Source organism: Salvelinus fontinalis, chromosome 1, assembly GCF_029448725.1.
Source record: "Salvelinus fontinalis isolate EN_2023a chromosome 1, ASM2944872v1, whole genome shotgun sequence".
Classification (NCBI taxonomy): domain Eukaryota; kingdom Metazoa; phylum Chordata; class Actinopteri; order Salmoniformes; family Salmonidae; genus Salvelinus; species Salvelinus fontinalis.
The window spans coordinates 26,196,392-26,215,701 of NC_074665.1; the positions used below are offsets into that span (position 1 = coordinate 26,196,392).

General features: G+C 46.4%; 1 protein-coding gene across 21 annotated transcripts in view; it reads right to left on the minus strand.

Annotated features, from left to right (window-relative positions):
- LOC129851277 (baculoviral IAP repeat-containing protein 6-like) overlaps nucleotides 1-19,310 on the minus strand; it is a 143,749-nt gene that overhangs the window by 1,997 nt on the left and 122,442 nt on the right. For all 21 annotated transcript variants that reach the window (XM_055917720.1, XM_055917776.1, XM_055917814.1 and 18 more), the window contains 4 exons: nucleotides 14,861-15,022; nucleotides 14,126-14,203; nucleotides 11,405-11,593; nucleotides 493-627 (listed from right to left, as the gene is read on the minus strand). In XM_055917720.1, the coding sequence (XP_055773695.1) occupies nucleotides 493-627; nucleotides 11,405-11,593; nucleotides 14,126-14,203; nucleotides 14,861-15,022 (564 nt within the window). The remainder of the gene's footprint in view (nucleotides 1-492; nucleotides 628-11,404; nucleotides 11,594-14,125; nucleotides 14,204-14,860; nucleotides 15,023-19,310) is intronic.

Below are 19,310 nucleotides of genomic sequence, written 5' to 3' on the forward strand. Positions count from 1 at the left end.
AGAACCTGAACCAGTTTTCTAGAGCAAGAGGAAAAACCATGAAGGTAAATGGGACTACACAGACCTCTGTAGGCCTGCTTTAAAACAGCACTGAGTGCTTCCGCAGCACTGTGCTGCGGCCCCTCCGTCTTTATCAGTGTGTCGGGGAGATTATTTACACTGGGTATTAATTGTGGTTATTAAAAGCCAGAGGAACGGAGTCTGGCTGCCAGTGAGTTTAGGGAAGTAGGACGCAGGCCCCTTATCTGTTCCTCCATGGCTGCCTCGAGACTGTCAGAGGGGGGAAGCCGGCTAGTGCATGAATCAAGCCTGTCCACCATGCATAAAACACCAGGGATGTCACTCTCCTCCTGAGCAACCAATTCAGACTTCCTTAACCAGGACTGTGTGTATAAATATAAGTGAAAGGGGGATGGGGTATTCACTTCTGTGGAGAAGGACAAAATTCTGATACAACGCGAGGTCTCCTGTAGATGAATAGTGTTTGTTTACCTTCAATGCAGCAGCGTGATGGGACATGGTGCGGCCCACTCTCTTGTCACTGCTGTACTGCTGGATGTCTGCGATCCACTCCTCACACTGCGCCATGACTTCCACCCGCTTCAGGTAGAAGTGCTTGTGGATCACCTGGGGATTACAACACAGCCATGAGACTCAGAAACATGCAACACCTGCAGGTCATCATTACTGAAACTCATCTCTAGTTTATAGCCATTTAGTAGGGCCCAGGAGTTTTTCCTGACCAGGAAAACCTCTGGGACCTAGTTAGAATGCTTGAAATATGCTGTGAAATGTAAACGTTGCATCCATGACACACTGGATAAAGAAAATGACCATAATGAAAATATAATTCAATAAAAGTTTCCATTTGTTCTTCCTTCAATTGATCCTAATATAACATTCCTGAACTGCTGTCTTATGGCCCAGATTATGCAAGTTTTGGATTCAATTTCCCATGGTTCATACTGGAAAGGACAATTGGTGAGCGCAGTGAAACTAATATTTATTTTTTGTGCAAATTTCTGATCAGGCCCCTCCAGGTGCCGTAACGGTCAGTGCTATCCGGGATCCCTACACTACACCATAAACCCCTACCTTAACCCTTACAATTTTAAAATGACAACTTCAATGGGGTAGGTATGTCCCAAGGATCCCGGATAGCACAGACCTTGCCTCAACTCTTCTCCCTACCCAATTGGTAAGTTTATGAAGTTGTAAAAGCAGGATGTTGTGAAGAAAAGCATAACCTCAGAAAGTTCTCCTCTGCAGCAGGAAGCAGCAAGAGGACTGCTTGTTTCACTGACTGGGAAGGGAGTTGGATATCTGCAGTCCTTTAAAGTGGAGCGTTAACAAACAGAAGCGCCATCTCGCCACTGAAAATGTTTTGGAGGAGAAGTGCTATGATGTCTCCCTTGACTGAGTTCTCTAGGTCTGCACAGATCCTGAGATGCTGGGTATGTATAAGAACTTTACGCCAAATGGACTGATAAGCAGAGTGATTTCTGTGATTTTTTTACTATTATTTATTTTTTTAAATTCGGATCCCCATTAGCTGTTGAAGAACCAGCAGATATTCTTCCTGGGATCCACACAAAACATAGTGTTCTGTATTTTGTCATGTTCTAATGGACAAGAACAGCAACACAAATTTGAACTAAGAACACCACATATGACCATTTTTTTTTTAACATAATAAACATGAGAAAAGAAAGCTTCTCCCAGCCACTGTTCTGGACTTGGGGACTGTGAAGAGACCCCTGACTGCGTGTCTTGTAGGGTACGTATACATTTTTGAGCTATGTTTTGCCCAGACAATTCGGTACTTTCAGCATGTCCGTACTTCTTAGAAAGACCAGCAGTGATGCAGTAATTGTCTCCTCTACTCTGAACCAGGAGAGACTGACATGCATGTTATTGACATAGGCCCCTCTCTGTACATTTGAGGGCCAGACGTGCTGCTCTGTTCTGGGCCAGCTGCAGCTTTTTTAGGTAATTTTTTCCACACAACTGAGCAATAGCCAAGATGCGACAAAACCAGAGCTTGCAGAACTTGTTTGGTTGCATGTGATGTTAAAAAAGCAGATCCTCTCTATCAAAGACAGACCTCTCCCCATCTTTACAACAACGGAATCAATATTCTGAGACCATGTAAGTCTACAATCCAATAGTGCTGAGCGATTAACCGTTATGTCGGTTCTTTTTCAGTTTTTAAACAACTAATTGACATTGGTTCAATTATTTGAATTCCATGATTTTTTCCTTCTCTATAGATAAATCCGATCAAGCCCAAACTATGCGATGTAGTAGGGAGTTGTAGTTTCCAACAGGCCAATATTCTTCATAAACTTGATAATTAACTACAATGACCATAATGCATTGGGTGCCTACTGGTCTGGTCTGTGGTTCTTTTATGCATGCTATGTCAGGTTATTGTGCAGACAGAGTGCGAGAGAAGATTGGCATCAAGAGGGATAAGAGCAGTGCCTTATTTACGTTGAAGAATTACTAAAAAAGTGATTTTGTCAGACAGCATAAGCAGCAGCTCTCTAGAGATGACTTGGAGTGAAATAATAAACCAAATCAAATGAAACAAATCTAATGTACACAACTGAAATAAAGTAGTGAGGAATAAATGATGGTAAATAAGTCATAAGCAGTAATGGGCAGTCACTACCATCATGGGACTTTTAATAATTGTTCTATTCTGTGCTGTTGCAGCATTCAAACCACATAATGCAGTTAATATATAATAAAAAAAATATATATTGAAACCAAAATCGAAAAACCTGGATTATCCAAAAACATGAGTAAAAGGATAAATTAGTCCGCGCGACTGGCATTACTTTTTATTTTTAAACGCCCGCTAAAGAAATGAGCCACCAAATCACAAATGCAAGACGAAACCCCCAGGGGTAGAATTGGCTCTCCACAGACACCAATATTAGATAGCCTAGTAGTATAAACCGTGTGGCGATCTAGATAGTCCTAATGATTGGGATGCAGTTCTGTATTTTAATGGAGCAGGCTTGACTGGCAACTTGCTCTCTGTCAAGTTTAATACGCTTCACGCATCACCGGGTCTCTCTGACGTCACAGCAGGGATGTGCTCCAGTCAACCTCTTCAGCCTGGCTGTCACTACATCCACCTGGTCACGCTAGTTTTTGTCATAATTGGCAAAAAATAAATAAATAAAAGTATAATTATTTATTCAAACAGTAATGTGCAATTGACCAAAAATGAAGCAACATTCTGAAGAAAATGCCCGTCTGTGCAGCGTGCGTAGGGCTTATATGTCTACCACTTTGTGTAGCCGTTAGCGATGCTAGATTGAACGGCAATTAAAAGGAAACTACAAAGTAGCCTATCCCTACCTGGCAGAATCATGATTATTTGCATCAATCCAGAGGCCATTAGTTTTGAAAAGTCCATCACAAGTCCGCTACCGACATAGCCTGCTTCCCCTAAAGTCAATTTTATTGCCAAAATTATATAGCCTACTCCTGTCTACACAGAAAAATAAAATAAAAATATTCAAAATATGCTACTACACCAGAAACCATGAATTGGCCACAGAGGATCATTAGCTTCTTTAAAAAAAAGTTAAATCTCATTGTCTTACAGTCGGAATAGGACGGAATTTCGGCAGTGTGTACGACTGAGTTGCGACTGCAGGTGAAAAGTACAGGCGCCCAGCCAGGTATGTCACAATATTGAATCAGTTTGTAAAGAAAATGGCTATTGCTGTAATGACAAAATTACTAATCTCTTTCATAGTTATCAAAATTTTCAATTTAAATTCAATCTTATTGGCATCAGTGGAGAGCATTGGCCATATCCCAGTGAGCGAGCATATTCACTATCATTGTTGGGTAAATGCCACTCAAGTTAATTTCCTCCTCCAGGTTAGATTCATGTCATATTGTAGGCCCTTCTCATAGGCCTATTAATGTACATGGATCAGACGTCATTTCTATTGCTCTGTCAGCGTCAGCAGAGTAGGCTACCCTGTCATTTTTGTTGTATTGAAAAAAATCTTATTCTAATGTCTCCAGTCATATAAAGTGTAGTAGAATTGCATGAAATGTGTCCATAACAATTCCAAGAAAAGCATCTGATATACTGTTGCCTATAGCCTAGGCCTACTCTACTCCACTACCAGCTCAGCCATGCATTGAACTGTCTTTTATTTTATTTTTTACAAACAGTGATTGAGTTATATTATTAGCCTAAATTATGACCATCCAATCTACACATAAGTCCGCAAATGCGATGATGCATGGAATGCTTTATTATAAAAGTTATACAAATATTAGCTTCCCCAAACTTGAAACTCACATGCCGCTTACGGCTAAAGAAACACAGCTAGCCAAAGCTGGTGAGCACCTGAATTAAATGGTAACTACAGAAAAAATCTAAATATCAGATTTTTCCCTGGACTTCGAAACTTGTTCCTCTGATGTGGTTTAAGCATTGTTGTCGACCTGGAACATCCAATGTTGTTTTTCACAACAAAAAAGTGATTTGGGAGCTAAACTACTAAACTAATTTCCCCCTATTTTATAAAAGTCCTTCTCCCCGCTTTATTTTGTTGTTTAAAGTTGGTATAAAGTATTGTCAAATTCTGCAATGTAAGAACATAAGGGTTTGGCTCGTCATTATGAGGCTGGTTCTGTATGGAACGCAGGCACATTATGGGACACAGGCCAGGTCATTATACATTTATTATAAGAAAATGGGTGCAACCAAATCATGTGCTGGTGCCACCAGTGGATAAAGTAGAACATTTTTTTTTTTTTTTTTATTTTTATTATTTTTTTATCCCATTTTCTCCCCAATTTTCGTGGTATCCAATCGCTAGTAATTACTACCTTGTCTCATCGCTACAACTCCCGTACGGGCTCGGGAGAGACGAAGGTCGAAAGCCATGCGTCCTCCGAAGCACAACCCAACCAGCCGTACTGCTTCTTAACACAGCGCGCCTCCAACCCGGAAGCCAGCTGCACCAATGTGTCGGAGGAAACACCGTGTACCTGGCCCCCTTGGTTGGCGCGCACTGCGCCCGGCCCGCCACAGGAGTCGCTGGAGCGCGGTGAGACAAGGAAAACCCTCCCTACCCTGGACGACGCTATGCCAATTGTGCGTCGCCCCACGGACCTCCCGGTCGCGGCCGGCTGCGACAGAGCCTGGGCGCGAACCCAGAGACTCTGGTGGCGCAGTTAGCACTGCGATGCAGTGCCCTAGACCACTGCGCCACCCGGGAGGCCCCTAAAGTAGAACACTTGATGATTAAAATCCAATATAATCTAATATATTATATTGAAAGGCAGATCTAGGCCTGACATTATGTGGGAGACCTCCATTTAACATAGTCGCTTTGAATTGGTGAGCGTTTCTAAATGCCTAAGTACCCAGGGGCGTTTCGTGTTGGAAGGGCAGTGCACATGTGACTTCGGTACACGCATCGATCACGGTACGGACGAAAAGCGTTGTGTACATATCCAAGAGTCACTGAACATGGAACACGTGTACCCATCAGAATAGGGCGTCTTGACAAATTACCAATCCATGTGAGAGAGAGACTCAATACAACCAGACAAATGCCCATACGTACACACACGGGCATGGTCTGTTGATTGTGTGCTCCATTTCCAGATAAATTAAGTGACCTTTTAGGTGAGCTGCCGTCCACTCATTATTCCAGAGGGCAGACGTGTGCATGTTTCCATGTGCTCCACACACACAGGGGTCAAGGGTGAGTATGAATCATGCTGTGGCCATTCAATTTAATTTTTTCGTCCCGTCTGCTGTATGCTTACTCAGCCCCAGGTCTGCTCCCCTGCGAGCTCAGGTCTGCTACACTGACTACAGCATTGTAAATACTCCCACTCACGTCTAGTCTCAACTTCAGCCTCCCCTCTCAGTGTTCATACCGAGTAGAGAACAGGAACCTCTGGAGGGGTAAAAATCACTACTTCGGGCAGAAGATTATGGGGTAAATCATTATTTGGGCTTCATTCAAGTAACGTTACCTTAAAAATGCATCCTCACTTCATTTCTTACTTGCCATTGATCTTACGTGACTGGATTGGTGAACACCATGAATGTAATGTATTGTATTGCTTTCACCTTTCCAATCAATGAAATCTTACCAAATTAGGAGAGCATATACGATAAGGTAATTGCTAATTTGCTGCGATTACACGCCTATCCACAATGACTTCATGGCTAATTAGCTGTATTATATTCAGCGTCATTTAGAGTACCAAGGAAGGTACGGGTATGACAATCTATACTGAACAAAAATATAAACGCACACATGTAAAGTGTTGGTACCATATTTCATGAGCTGAAAAAAACAATCCCATAAACTTTCCATACGCACAAAAAGCTTATTTCTCTAAAATGTTGTGCACATATTTGTTTACATCCCTGTTCGTGAGCATTTCACCTTTGCCAAGATTACCCATCTACCTGTCAGGTGCGGCATATCAAGAAGCTGATTAAACAGGACGATCATTACACAGATGAACCTTGTGCTGGGGACAATAAAAGGCCACTTTAAAATGTAAAGTTTTGTTATACAACACAATGCCAAAGATGTCTCAAGTTTTGTGGGAGCGTGCAATTGGCATGCTGACCGCGACAATGTCCACCAGAGAGGGTGTCAGAGAATTGAATGTTCATTTCTCTACCACAAGCCTCCTCCAACGTCGTTTTAGAGAATTTGTCAGTACGTCCAGCTGGCCTCAACTGCAGACCACATATATATTTTTGTTCAGTATATAAGTATTAGAAGAACTAAAATCTGCACCATAGTCAACTGCTAGGGAGGTGGTCTCAAACCTAGTCTCGGACCCCCCTCCCCATTCATTCTAGGTGAGCATATATTGGGAGTAATTCACTTGCCAGTAATGACGATTTATTGTTGCAATAGTATCAAAGTGATTTGTTGTGTTCGGAGTTGCAGTCATACGCCTTGTCGCCATTCGGAGAGGGAGTGCGTGTGTGTGACTACAGCTGGGACTGAGGCGGGGGTGGGCACAGCAGAGGGGAACGATGGCCTCCTTTCCCAAATGGGCAAAGGCGGCACGGCAGATGGCATGGCGTGGCCTCTGGATGGAAAAACAGCTCAGGTTTATTTACGCTGACCTCAACACAACGGGTCCAGCGGTGTGTTTGTGTTCATGTCAGCATTCTCAATCATCGCCCCGGACACCGCGTCATCCTGACAAAGACGAGGAGACGCTCAGTGGCACGCCTGTAGAATCCCTCCCTCCCCGTTGTCAAAGACAAGGTCCTACTCAGTCACACAGATCCTGGTGACTAAACAGTGACATTTTAAAAAGCCCCCATCGTCACTTTTGACTGACACTCTTCCCATCTGCAGAGGCAAGCAGTCGCTGCCACAGAATTGGGCCATGGGAGGGAAGGAGGGAGATTAGGGCAATGATCAATTTCCTTCCCAGCGTAGCCATGGAAACCCCGGTGGCTGTGGCACATCGCTCCTCCACTCTTGGCTTTCCCTGCTCCCTGTGTGTGTCCAAAACCAGGCAAGCTTTCTCTCCCCATCTCTCAGTCACGAAACCCAACACAGGAGCCTTATCTCTCCTCCAGCTAGACTACAAAGCAGTATTCTCAACCAGGCTGTGCTGGGTTAGCAAGTTACACAGAGAGAGGAGAGGAGTCAACGCCCCAGCCTCGATAGGTCCCACTGGGCAGAGGTGTCTTGTTAAAACCCATCAATAATGCACCGTAATGGAGTGTGCTCAACACAATGACTAATTTCCTTGACAGGGTGTGCGAGCTGCACTCTCTGTGGGTGTGTGTGCGCGGTCCCGCCACGGATGCATCCTCCTCTTGTTTACATGATAAATGAACACGCAAGGTAGCTAGCTCCATCTGCTCTGGAAAGGTCCTTGAACCGTGAATCAATCACACTGTATAATACACCTGGCCAGGGCTGGTAGAGGTCAGGACAAGAACACGCTCCTCTCTTAATGGTTTCCATAACTTACCCCTTTTCATGACCATACAGCCCCACAGTGGAAGTGTCGTAATAGCCATAAAATCAGGCGGTCAAACAGGGAAATGGTTCCAATCGTATTTCATTTTTCACATAGGGGTTTTAGAAAAACGTAAAATATGGGCTGTGTTTTATGTAGGCTTACCCTGGCGTTTTGATAACCATGTAAATCTCTCTCGGACAAGACTCATTTAATCAGTATATATTCGGCTGTATTTACTCAGTTTCGAAAATGATAATTAGCATCAAAGTAGACATCATGCAAGACTACAAATCTCTAGCTGACACCTTTGTTAACAGGTAGTGTCAATTAAAACACACTTTCAGGAGACAGTTCACAGAATTGTCAATTTAATGAAATTTAGCCAATTTATTCAATACTAAATGTAGCTAACATTATATAGCTAATCCAGAGATTCTTACCTTTGCCTCCATTCGGCAGTCTGGTCCAGATCATGGCATTTGTAGTTCTTCATGATAGCCACATTAACAGCTAATTAGCGTTTTATTTAAATCGAGCCGAATATATTGATAAGTCATCTTGTCAAAGAGAGATTTACAGGGTTAAGAAAACGTCACGCCAGGGTAAGCCGAAACACAGCCCCTATTTTAAGTGTTTCTAAAATCACCTTTGGGAAAAAAGAACGTCGGGAAAATGATTGGAAACCTTTGTTTGACCACTAGGTTTTAAGGTTATTATGACTCGTACTGTGGTACTCTTGCCACCTGTGGTAATGAGCTCCATCCCCGTGTGGCCTGACAGGGGTGTCGGTCTCGCTAAGCTCCTGAGGAGAGAAAACGCTCCTTTCCTGAGATTTGGAGGGGTGGGTTTTGGATGTCACCCACAGCACCGCCTCCCCTAATAACCTACTCACACTAGAGCCGGCTGTGCGCGCGGACACCCCTCGGCTCTCACACACACTGGGAACTAGATTTCAGCGGCCGACCTGTTGTTCCTAACACCACCTGACAATCTCCTGCTGCATTATTCAAGGTTGCTTTTTATTCTTCATCTCAGACTATAAATAGGGCATAAAAACTGTGGAAATCTCACACATAATCCCCCAGCCCCAAAAATAAATGTCTATGGTGTCAACGCTTTCACGGTTCACATGAGATCGGAAAGAGACCACGCTGAGCTTGATGCGCCATCAACACGGAGACAATAGTACTGTATGCGTGTGTGCCACGGCTATTCTTCCTACAAAGGCAAAGTAAGTAAAAAAAAATGTAACGGCAAAATCTGACAGAAAGCAATTTCTGGTACTTCATGATGTTTTCTGATCGACTGGCTTCATTTTTGTGTCAAGAAACAAAATGCCACATTAATCAGATAATATACCTGGCCATCACAACAGATCAAAGATTTCTGACCAAATTCGTAGTTTCTACATTTCGCCTTTGTAGGGCAGTATAGCTCGCCAATGTTTGCGGACAGTATTTTCGTCTGTCTCCGCCATGGGCTTAGACGGGTAAATGGCAACTCAGGAGTGTCACATGAGCCTAATTGAATTTCAGGAGGGCACTCGGGCAGTATTGTAGAGGCATGCTGGTTTTCCCAGCTCCCATGGTCCATTTCATATTGAGCCAGAACTCTGTTTTATTACAAAGGCTGCTATACCATACTACAGCTGACGATTTTGTCCCTGGGACCTGAAAAAGAAACCGCCACCCTTCTACCACAGAGCATGGGATAATACTGGGAGCTGGTGACACGAGTTTGGCTGTGTGGAACACACACACAATGTACTTCAACAGTACCTCTACCTCAATAGACCAACTTAAACAATGGAGACCAATTGTCTTTAACTATTCCCCAAACTATACATCTAATTCTTCTCTGTTAATGTGTTCCCCTGGTTTGATGCATTTCTCTAGGTAATTCCGTAAATCTATATTTCGGGGGAGACGGGTATGGTTCTAGATCTATAAAATGGGGTAACACGGGGCCAATAGATTCTGGACTAGCCTCCATAATATTTCAGTCTGGCTTCCCTCCCGGTCTCTCTATACAAATGACAGAAAGGACATGGCAGTGCTTTCCAAAATTCCACATCCCCACTCTGTCTCCCCAGCCTGGCCAGCTAACAGGGCTAATCACCTGTGTCTGACGGCCTGCTAAATGATGTCTAGTTGAAGGAAAACATTGGTCCGGAGGCTCAGGTTGAGACCCACAGACAGACGTCCTCTCTATTCTGATTGCAGGTAGAGAGAGACCGGAAAATACATTACTGTTTGGCAAAGCGGAGGTTGCTTGGCAGAGCAGCAAGCATCTGGGATCTTAATTTAATTCTGTGTTTTCATCCAGGACTACATTACCAGAATCCAATATTTGAATCGATGTTGGCTGTGTGCGCGCGCGTGCATTCACACACAGGTGAACAACAAAGCAAAGCCAAAGACAATGGCATTATGAAGAAGTTATTTGTTGCCGTGTCATGAAGCTCCCATGAGCTACAGTGTGACAGAGGAGCAACAGAGTGAGTGGAATATCGGAGGCTGACTTCTATCTGTTCGCAGTGTGAGTGATTAGATATAGCACGTTGGGAGCCAAACTGGAGCGGTTTTGACCTGTCTGTGGTTCCCTAGTTCCCGCCATCAGATAGCAGCACCCACACAGGGCTGTATGCGACACTGACACCCGCCTCCCCAGTCTGGAGGAATTTATTAGAAACACCTCTTTCCTCTCTTTTTCTACTGCTCTCTACCTCCCAACCTCCCTCTGTTTCACTCTTTCCCGCCGCCTCCGCACCATCTTCCCATCCCTCTGCTTCACTCTGTCCCTCCATCTTCCCATCCCTCTTTCTACTTTCTCCCTCTACCTCCCAAACTCCCTCTGCATCACTCTTTCCCTAGACCCCCGCCCTCTTCCCCTCCCAACCTCCCTATGCTTCTCACTACCCCCCCGCCCTCTCTTTCTAGGCACCATCTTCCCCTCCCTCCCCCTTCTCTCTAAGCAGAGTTGGTGACTGATCGCTATCTGCCACGCTATCAGCCTGCACGGCCCGTGTCAAGGACAGGAGGAAATTTAAAAAAAGAGCGATATGATCTACCTGGGAAATAGTAAACAGTGAATTTATTATCTGCCACTATCCTAATATCGTCCCAAAGGAGACAATTTATTGTCCTTTATCTGCTGTTTTTTTTTTGTGTGCAGAGGCTGGTTGCTACTGTAACAAGGGAGCATGGTGAGCGTAATGCTTTGTCATGACAAAGAACGATACTACAGTAGAATTGAGAGCCATTAAACACTGGCGTGGGCCAGGTTGAGGTGTCAGGGAACCTGCGGGGTAGCCTAATTGTATGTACGAAAGGGTGAGCCACTGTAGGATAGTATGGGGGGGGGGGGGGTTAGGAACAAAAGAGATTTAACCGCTCACCTCTTTGAAGCAAGGCGAGGGGTTGCGTAACTGCTCCAGCATTGCCCACTTGACGGAGGCCTGACGGATGTTTCCGTCGTACTCGCGGGAGCTCTGCGTGCCGCTGGGGGTTCCGCGTGAGCGCTCGTAGCCCGGCTCGTTGAAGTAGGGCTCCGACACCAGGATCAGAGACTGCACCGATACCAGCACCTGTAGAGCGAGAGAGAGGGGGAGGAGAGAGATTAATGGAATATATTTGATCATTACAAAATACACATACAGCCACTTGTAGGGAGGTTACCAAAGGGGGTGTGCGGGGAGAAAGAGAGAGGAGGGGGAGCAAGGGCGATAAGAGAGCAAGAAAAGTTGGAGGAGACAAAAGCAGGGGGATAGGTGAGAACATTGCAGAGACCACAATGAGCAACGCAGCAGAATGTATGGGGGACACTAAGGGAGCGTCAGACAAAAGTATGATTTTTTCACCCTCCTTCAATATATCTTTATTAACAATTCAATTAATACCCTGGGCTGTCTCAAGGAGACTGGGTACACGGCTCGCTACATCACACCGCCCAGCATATATTAACCACAGAGCCAGACACTAGCTGGACGGCTGCCTGCCTGTCTGCCAGGCCAAGCTGGACAACACTCAACGTGTATCCTGACGGTCAAATAGCTGTCAGCCTAACAATAGATCTAGATTTCCCCAATCCTTACCTCAACCATCAGTGGAGATGAAGAAATTGATATTGTATGACTGCCAAGGGACACTGTCTACTAACTCAGACCCCTGGTGACCTTTCTACCCTCTCCTAGCCCCCACCCTTCCCCAACCTGCTCACCGCAACTAGATATCAGGACCAATATCAGGGCCGGCTGATTTTGACTTGATTCCACCATATCGCCATTCAGCCTGCTATTTCCATTATTGATCTGGCAGACACCAACTAGAATGATAATCAATGGAGACATCTCTATGAACTCTCCAACACTGAAAATGAGGGAATTAGAAAAGGGAACCATTTCTAAAGGACTCTAGCTAGGCTTGTTGCCAGATCAATATCCACAGAAAATGACTCTTTCCCTCCTCCCTTCAGAAGACAAATAGCACTTTTTTTAAATATTTTTTTTTACAGCTTTTCTGCTCCATATACCCTACCGTTCAAAAGTTTGTGGTCACTTAAAAATGTCCTTGTTTTTGAAAGAAAGGCACATTTTTTGTCCATTAAATTAACATCAAATTGATCAGAAATACAGTGTAGACATTGTTAATGTTGTAATTGACTATTGTAGCTGGAAACGGCTGATTTTCTACATAGGCGTACAGAGGCCCATTATCAGCAACCATCACTCCTGTCTTCCAATGGCACGTTGTGTTAGCTAATCCAAGTTTATCATTTTAAAAGGCTAATTGATCATTAGAAAACCCTTTTGCAATTATGTTAGCATAGATGAGAACTGCTGTTCTGATTAAAGAAGCAACAACACTGGCTATCTTTAGACTAGTTGAGTATCTGGAGGATCAGCATTTGTGGGTTCGATTACAGGCTCAAAATGGCCAGAAACAAAGACCTTTCTTCTGAAACGCGCCAGTCTACTCTTGTTCTGAGAAATGATGGCTATTCCATGCGAGAAATTGCCAAGAAACTGAAGATCTGGTACAACGCTGCGTACTAGTCTCCCTTCACAGAACAGCGCAAACTAGCTCTAACCAGAATAGAAAGGAGTGGGAGACCCCAGTGCACAACTGAGCAAGAGGACAAGTACATTAGTGTCTAGTTTGAGAAACAGACACCTCACTAGTCCTCAACTGGCAGCTTCATTAAATAGTACCCGCAAAACACCAGTCCAAACGTCAACAGTGAAGAGGCTACTCTGGGATGCTGGCCTTCTAGGTAGAGTTCCTCTGTCCAGTGTCTGTGTTCTTTTGCCCATCTTTAATATTTTTTTTTTATTGGCCAGTCTGAGAAATGGCTTTTTCTTTGCAACTCTGCCTAGAAGGCCAGCATCCTGGAGTAGCCTCTTCACTGTTGATGTTGAGACTGGTGTTTTGCGGGTACTTTTGTCCATTCCGACCCAAGGGCTGTTGCTCTAATGACACCATATTCCATATACAGTGTACTACTTCAGACAATCATATCACCCCATTTCGCATATAGTGCAAGTGCACTACTCAAAAGTAGTGAACTATATAGGGAATAGGGTGTTATTTGAGATTTGCCCCGAGGTCACTATCAGTGTGACACAAACTACAGACTGGCAGTCAACGATAAAGCTGGTGATAAAACCCCTTAGCAGCCCAGCTCAGAGTGATAGGTGTCGAGATGGTATTGCCTTGGGCTCCCAAGTGGCGCAGCAGACCCTGGTTCAATTCCAAGCTGTAACACAACCGGCCGTGATTGGTAGTCCCATAGGGCGGCGCACAATTGGCCCAGCGTTGTCCGGGGTAGGCCATCATTGAAAATAAGAATTTGTTCAAAACTGACTTGCCTAGTTAAATAATGGTTAAATAAATTAAAAACAACACACACGCCAACATAAACTCTATTGATGGCTTTACAGTATGGAGGATCTTTCATGGCACCTGTCAAAACAGCCACCTATTAATACACACCCTGTGGTCACAGACACAGGCTGATGATCAAACATCACCAACAACTGATGGAGATGGACTCGGGTATTGACAGCAGAAACAACCAAACAAACACAGACCCTGTATAGTACAGTGGATTTCTGTCTCACCTGTAAAAAGCTAGAGGTCTGAGGGTTCCATTTCTCCTCTGGTCTCCCGTGCCAGGTGTTGAGGATACTTAAACACACCTGGAGAAGACAGAAACAGATCAAGGGTTGAAGACAAGTGAACGACTGTCAGGTAAACATCCACAGGCCCTCCCTCCTACCCATCCACCCCTCAATCCATCCCTCATTCAGAGGGAAAGCTGAGAAGCAGTTTGCCCTGGCCTCCTCACCAGAGTGCTACCTCTGCTGTAGAAAGCCCACAGTAATTCTTAGAGCAGCTGTCTCCTTCCATTATGAAAATAGATGTTCCTTGTCAGAGCCTTCCTAATGAGGAAGAACAGATGAGGCAGGCTCCAGCACCTTCACGGCTTTTCACCAGGGGAGAGGGGTGGGTGGGGGGGGGGGGGGGGGATAGTGCGCTTCTTCTTAATTTTGGCAACACACCGAAAATAAACTAGTGTGAAGGGAAGGCTACTCAAATCAAGCTCTCTCTCTCTCCACTCCAAGCTGTGAGGTTAACAGGTCGATGGTGCCACAGAGGGATCACTCTGAACAGACTGGTGCTGAATATACACTCAAATGTGACATCTTTTTGTGGAAAGCCAAAAGTTGAAGGGACGGTAAACATTTTTCACTAAATGACCCAGACCCCCAACACTTAAACTGTTGATTAAAAGCTAGGCAGTTGACCCAACTCCTCACCAACCCCCTAACCCTGAGTAACTATATGGGACTGACTTTCCCGTCGTTGTAGAGGTTTGGGTTAAAGCGCACGCTGTGTCCCCCGGTGGTCTCCAGGTTGACCAGGGGCGGGGAGTTGGGGTAGTCCTGGGGGAAGTACACGTCAAACTCAAAGCAGCCGTTGGCGTACGGCGTGTCTGCCGGGCCAGTGATGAGAACCTGCAACACACAGACCACAAGGTGTTAATGACAATTCACTACCCCCTTTTTTCTTCAACACACCCATTACCACTAGAGGTGGCTGACACAAAAGGACAGCATTTTTTGTCTGAATATCTCGTGGCTATTATAGAAATCCAATTCATTTCCACACTAAAATGAGATTAGCTAATCAATCAAGGAGACCACAGGAAGTGGAAAAGAAAAGAAACAGCAGACAGACGGACAAGCTTGGGAAGACCCCAAAAAGGATCAAATAAGGGAAAAGGGATCTTGGTAATTCTGCAGGAATACCCTTGTGCTTTCAGTGACCAGGAACTAAAGACCTTTTGTCTGTATAAGTGGCTCGGTCTGATCGATACAGGGGAAAACCTCGTGGGGAGGTAGCCCGCACTCCCCCCTCTGCTCTGTTCTTTGCTCACACGCGCTGAGTAGCGGGTTATTAGCTAGTCACAGGTATTCAGGCTCAAGGATGGCATGCCCGAATGGGGGGGCTGTGATTTACTGCATTAGCCGCTCGCAGAAGGCCGTGACAGCGGAGGGCTAATCTGATCTGAAACCCACTGCACCGAGACCTTGTTTCAAGAGCATTTGGCTCTGGCTTTTTAAAACAAAAAACCCTTTCAGAGTTTCTGTGGGGGCCAAGCTCAGAGAGACACTATCTAGACCAAGGAGGAAGGGCCAGGGATGCAAACTGGTGAGGGCCCCCCAAAAAATTATATGCACAGAAACACGCAGAAAATATGTGTAAATTGCTAGAAAATTGGAATGAGGTTGTCACAACACCAAGATTGTACTAATGACGTGATACCAGGCCAAGTTTCACAATACTGAGTAGTATCGTGATACATTGGGACTTGCCCCGTCCACCCAGAACGCCTGTTCCCATTTTGTATACTTTCTGCACAAAACCCCGACCCGGATATTCACACCTCTATTCAATAAAACACGTTGAATTTAACTTCACGCTTCAGCGTTTCCCTTAGGATTTTTTTTATAGCAGCGGTGGCAAAGTTAGTGTGGGGGTGGCGGGGTGTGGTAGTGGCTGTGGCCAACGGAGCAGCCTCCGACCGCAAATTGTAGAGGCCGCAGAGACAATTTAGCTGTTTTAAAGCTCATTTCCTGCAATTCTACACATTTTGCCATGGATTATGCAATGTTCTTATGAGTCACTCATAAAATCAAATGATGGCCCCATGCCATTTTTGGAATTTTAGATTATCCCCTAGTCGTTAGTTCTCAAAGATGATAATTTAAAAATATACTGAAAACATTTTACCATCATATTTATTAGAATGGTGGCAACTATATATAGCAGTGCCTGCCCGGTGCTGCTAAAATTTAGTATAGGGGAAACACTGCACTTGTTACTGTATAATAGAAAGGGCTAACTGTAGAAAATAGCTGATTTACTCATCTCCAGGCCTACCTGTGATTGGGCAGGAGGAATGTAGTAAGGAATATAAATGCATAATGATCTGCATTTTCATTGTGTCAGTACAGGGAAACACACCAGGTTTATATGAAACCATCTTCATCCTACTCTTCAGACAACTTTACACACAGCCTTTACACACTCACTCTCCCTCCCACACACACACTCTCCCTCCCACACACACACTCTCCCTCCCACACACACACTCTCCCTCCCACACACACACTCTCCCTCCCACACACACACTCTCCCTCCCACACACACTCTCCCTCCCACACACACACACACACACACTCCCTCCCACACACACACTCCCTCCCACACACACACACACACACTCTCCCTCCCACACACACTCTCCCTCCCTCCCTCCCACCCACACACTCTCCCTCCCTCCCTCCCACCCACACACTCTCCCTCCCTCCCTCCCACCCACACACTCTCCCTCCCTCCCTCCCACCCACACACTCTCCCTCCCTCCCTCCCACCCGCACACTCTCCCTCCCTCCCACCCGCACACTCTCCCTCCCTCCCACCCGCACACCCTCCCTCCCTCCCACCCGCACACACACTCTCCCTCCGTCCCGCACACACTCTCCCTCCCTCCGTCCCGCACACACTCTCCCTCCCTCCGTCCCGCACACACTCTCCCTCCCTCCGTCCCACACACTCCCTCCCACACACACACACACACACTCCCTCCCACACACACTCTCCCTCCCACACACACACTCTCCCTCCCACACACACACTCTCCCTCCCACACACACACTCTCCCTCCCACACACACACACTCTCCCTCCCACACACACACACTCTCCCTCCCACACACACACACTCTCCCTCCCACACACACACACTCTCCCTCCCACACACACACACTCTCCCTCCCACACACACACTCTCCCTCCCACACACACACACTCTCCCTCCCTCCCACACACACTCTCCCTCCCTCCCACACACACTCTCCCTCCCTCCCACACACACTCTCCCTCCCTCCCACACACTCTCCCTCCCTCCCACACACTCTCCCTCCCTCCCACACACTCTCCCTCCCTCCCACACACTCTCCCTCCCTCCCACACACTCTCCCTCCCTCCCACACACTCTCCCTCCCTCCCACACACTCTCCCTCCCTCCCACACACTCTCCCTCCCTCCCACACACTCTCCCTCCCTCCCACACACTCTCCCTCCCTCCCACACACTCTCCCTCCCTCCCACACACTCTCCCTCCCTCCCACACACTCTCCCTCCCTCCCACACACACACACTCTCCCTCCCTCCCACACACACACACTCTCCCTCTCCCTCCCACACACACACACTCTCCCTCTCCCTCCCACACACTCTCCCTCCCTCCCACACACTCTCCCTCCCTCCCACACACTCTCCCTCCCTCCCACACACTCTCCCTCCCTCCCACACACTCTCCCTCCCTCCCACACACTCTCCCTCCCTCCCACACACTCTCCCTCCCTCCCACACACTCTCCCTCCCTCCCACACACTCTCCCTCCCTCCCACACACTCTCCCTCCCTCCCACACACTCTCCCTCCCTCCCACACACTCTCCCTCCCTCCCACACACTCTCCCTCCCTCCCACACACTCTCCCTCCCTCCCACACACTCTCCCTCCCTCCCACACACTCTCCCTCCCTCCCACACACTCTCCCTCCCTCCCACACACTCTCCCTCCCTCCCACACACACACACTCTCCCTCCCACACACACTCTCCCTCCCTCCCACACACACACACTCTCCCTCCCACACACACACACTCTCCCTCCCACACACACACACACTGCATTTTGGTACACCAGAATTACATTCATTTCCAATGAAAATGCTGCGTTTGCCTTGCAGCATTGCGTTGCAGTGCGTTCGGTGTGGTGCATATGTTGGATTTATCGAACGTATTCGTCAAATTGTATGCGTAGACAGACGGCTTGATAGAAATGATAGCAGAAGGTGAATGTTGAACTTTTGTTGCACACATATCCAGATGATGCTGCGTACTATTTTGCGCAAGGATGCTGTCGGTGTGAGCGAAGCTCTACTCTCTCTCCGACACTCTCCCTCCCTCTCCCACACACTGCTCTCAAAAGTTAGACACCAAACAGAATTTAAGGAACATCAGATGGATTTTTCCCACCTTCAGATTTAGCTTAGAATGAATGACATTGAGTAGGCATAAGCATCTCTTAGAGAAGGCAGTGTATCCCTTTTCTGTTTTTCCTGTGCAATCCAAATGTGTGCATAGGGAAAGGGTACCATGTTAGCTAGGTAGCCAGGTAACATGACTAAACAAGGTCGTTTGTTATCAAACCAAAAACGTACGGCCCGCAACATGGTTTATAAAAATACGTAAATGGTGCACCAATTTGCAATAGAATGGGGTTTGGCTAGACACTCGAGGCTTTCAGTGACGTTAAGGTGCAAGCATGACCGTCCCTGTGCTCTGTTTTTTCTCTGGCAGTGGCACTCCGAGGCTGCGCCACAGTGAAGACTAGTCAGATTGGCCTGCTAGTCCTTACAGGCGAAATTAGAATATATCTACATATCCATAACAAAACCCCATCACTGTCTGCACACCCCAAGCTCACCATCACGGCTAAATAATATTTTTTAAAAACGATGGGAGATGCGCAGAGAGAACGGACGGAGAGAAGCAGCCGAGTAGGCTTATGGCTGGTTCGGGGGAGCGGCTGGCTGTACACAGCTGTCACATTGTGAGATCAAAACGGTGAATATCCCCTTTCATCCCTGAAGGGGGAGAGGGGGAGATCCTGGGAGTGTCCTGTGTTCTTGCATCAACAAACAAGGTGTCTGAGTGAAGTTTCAGGCAGG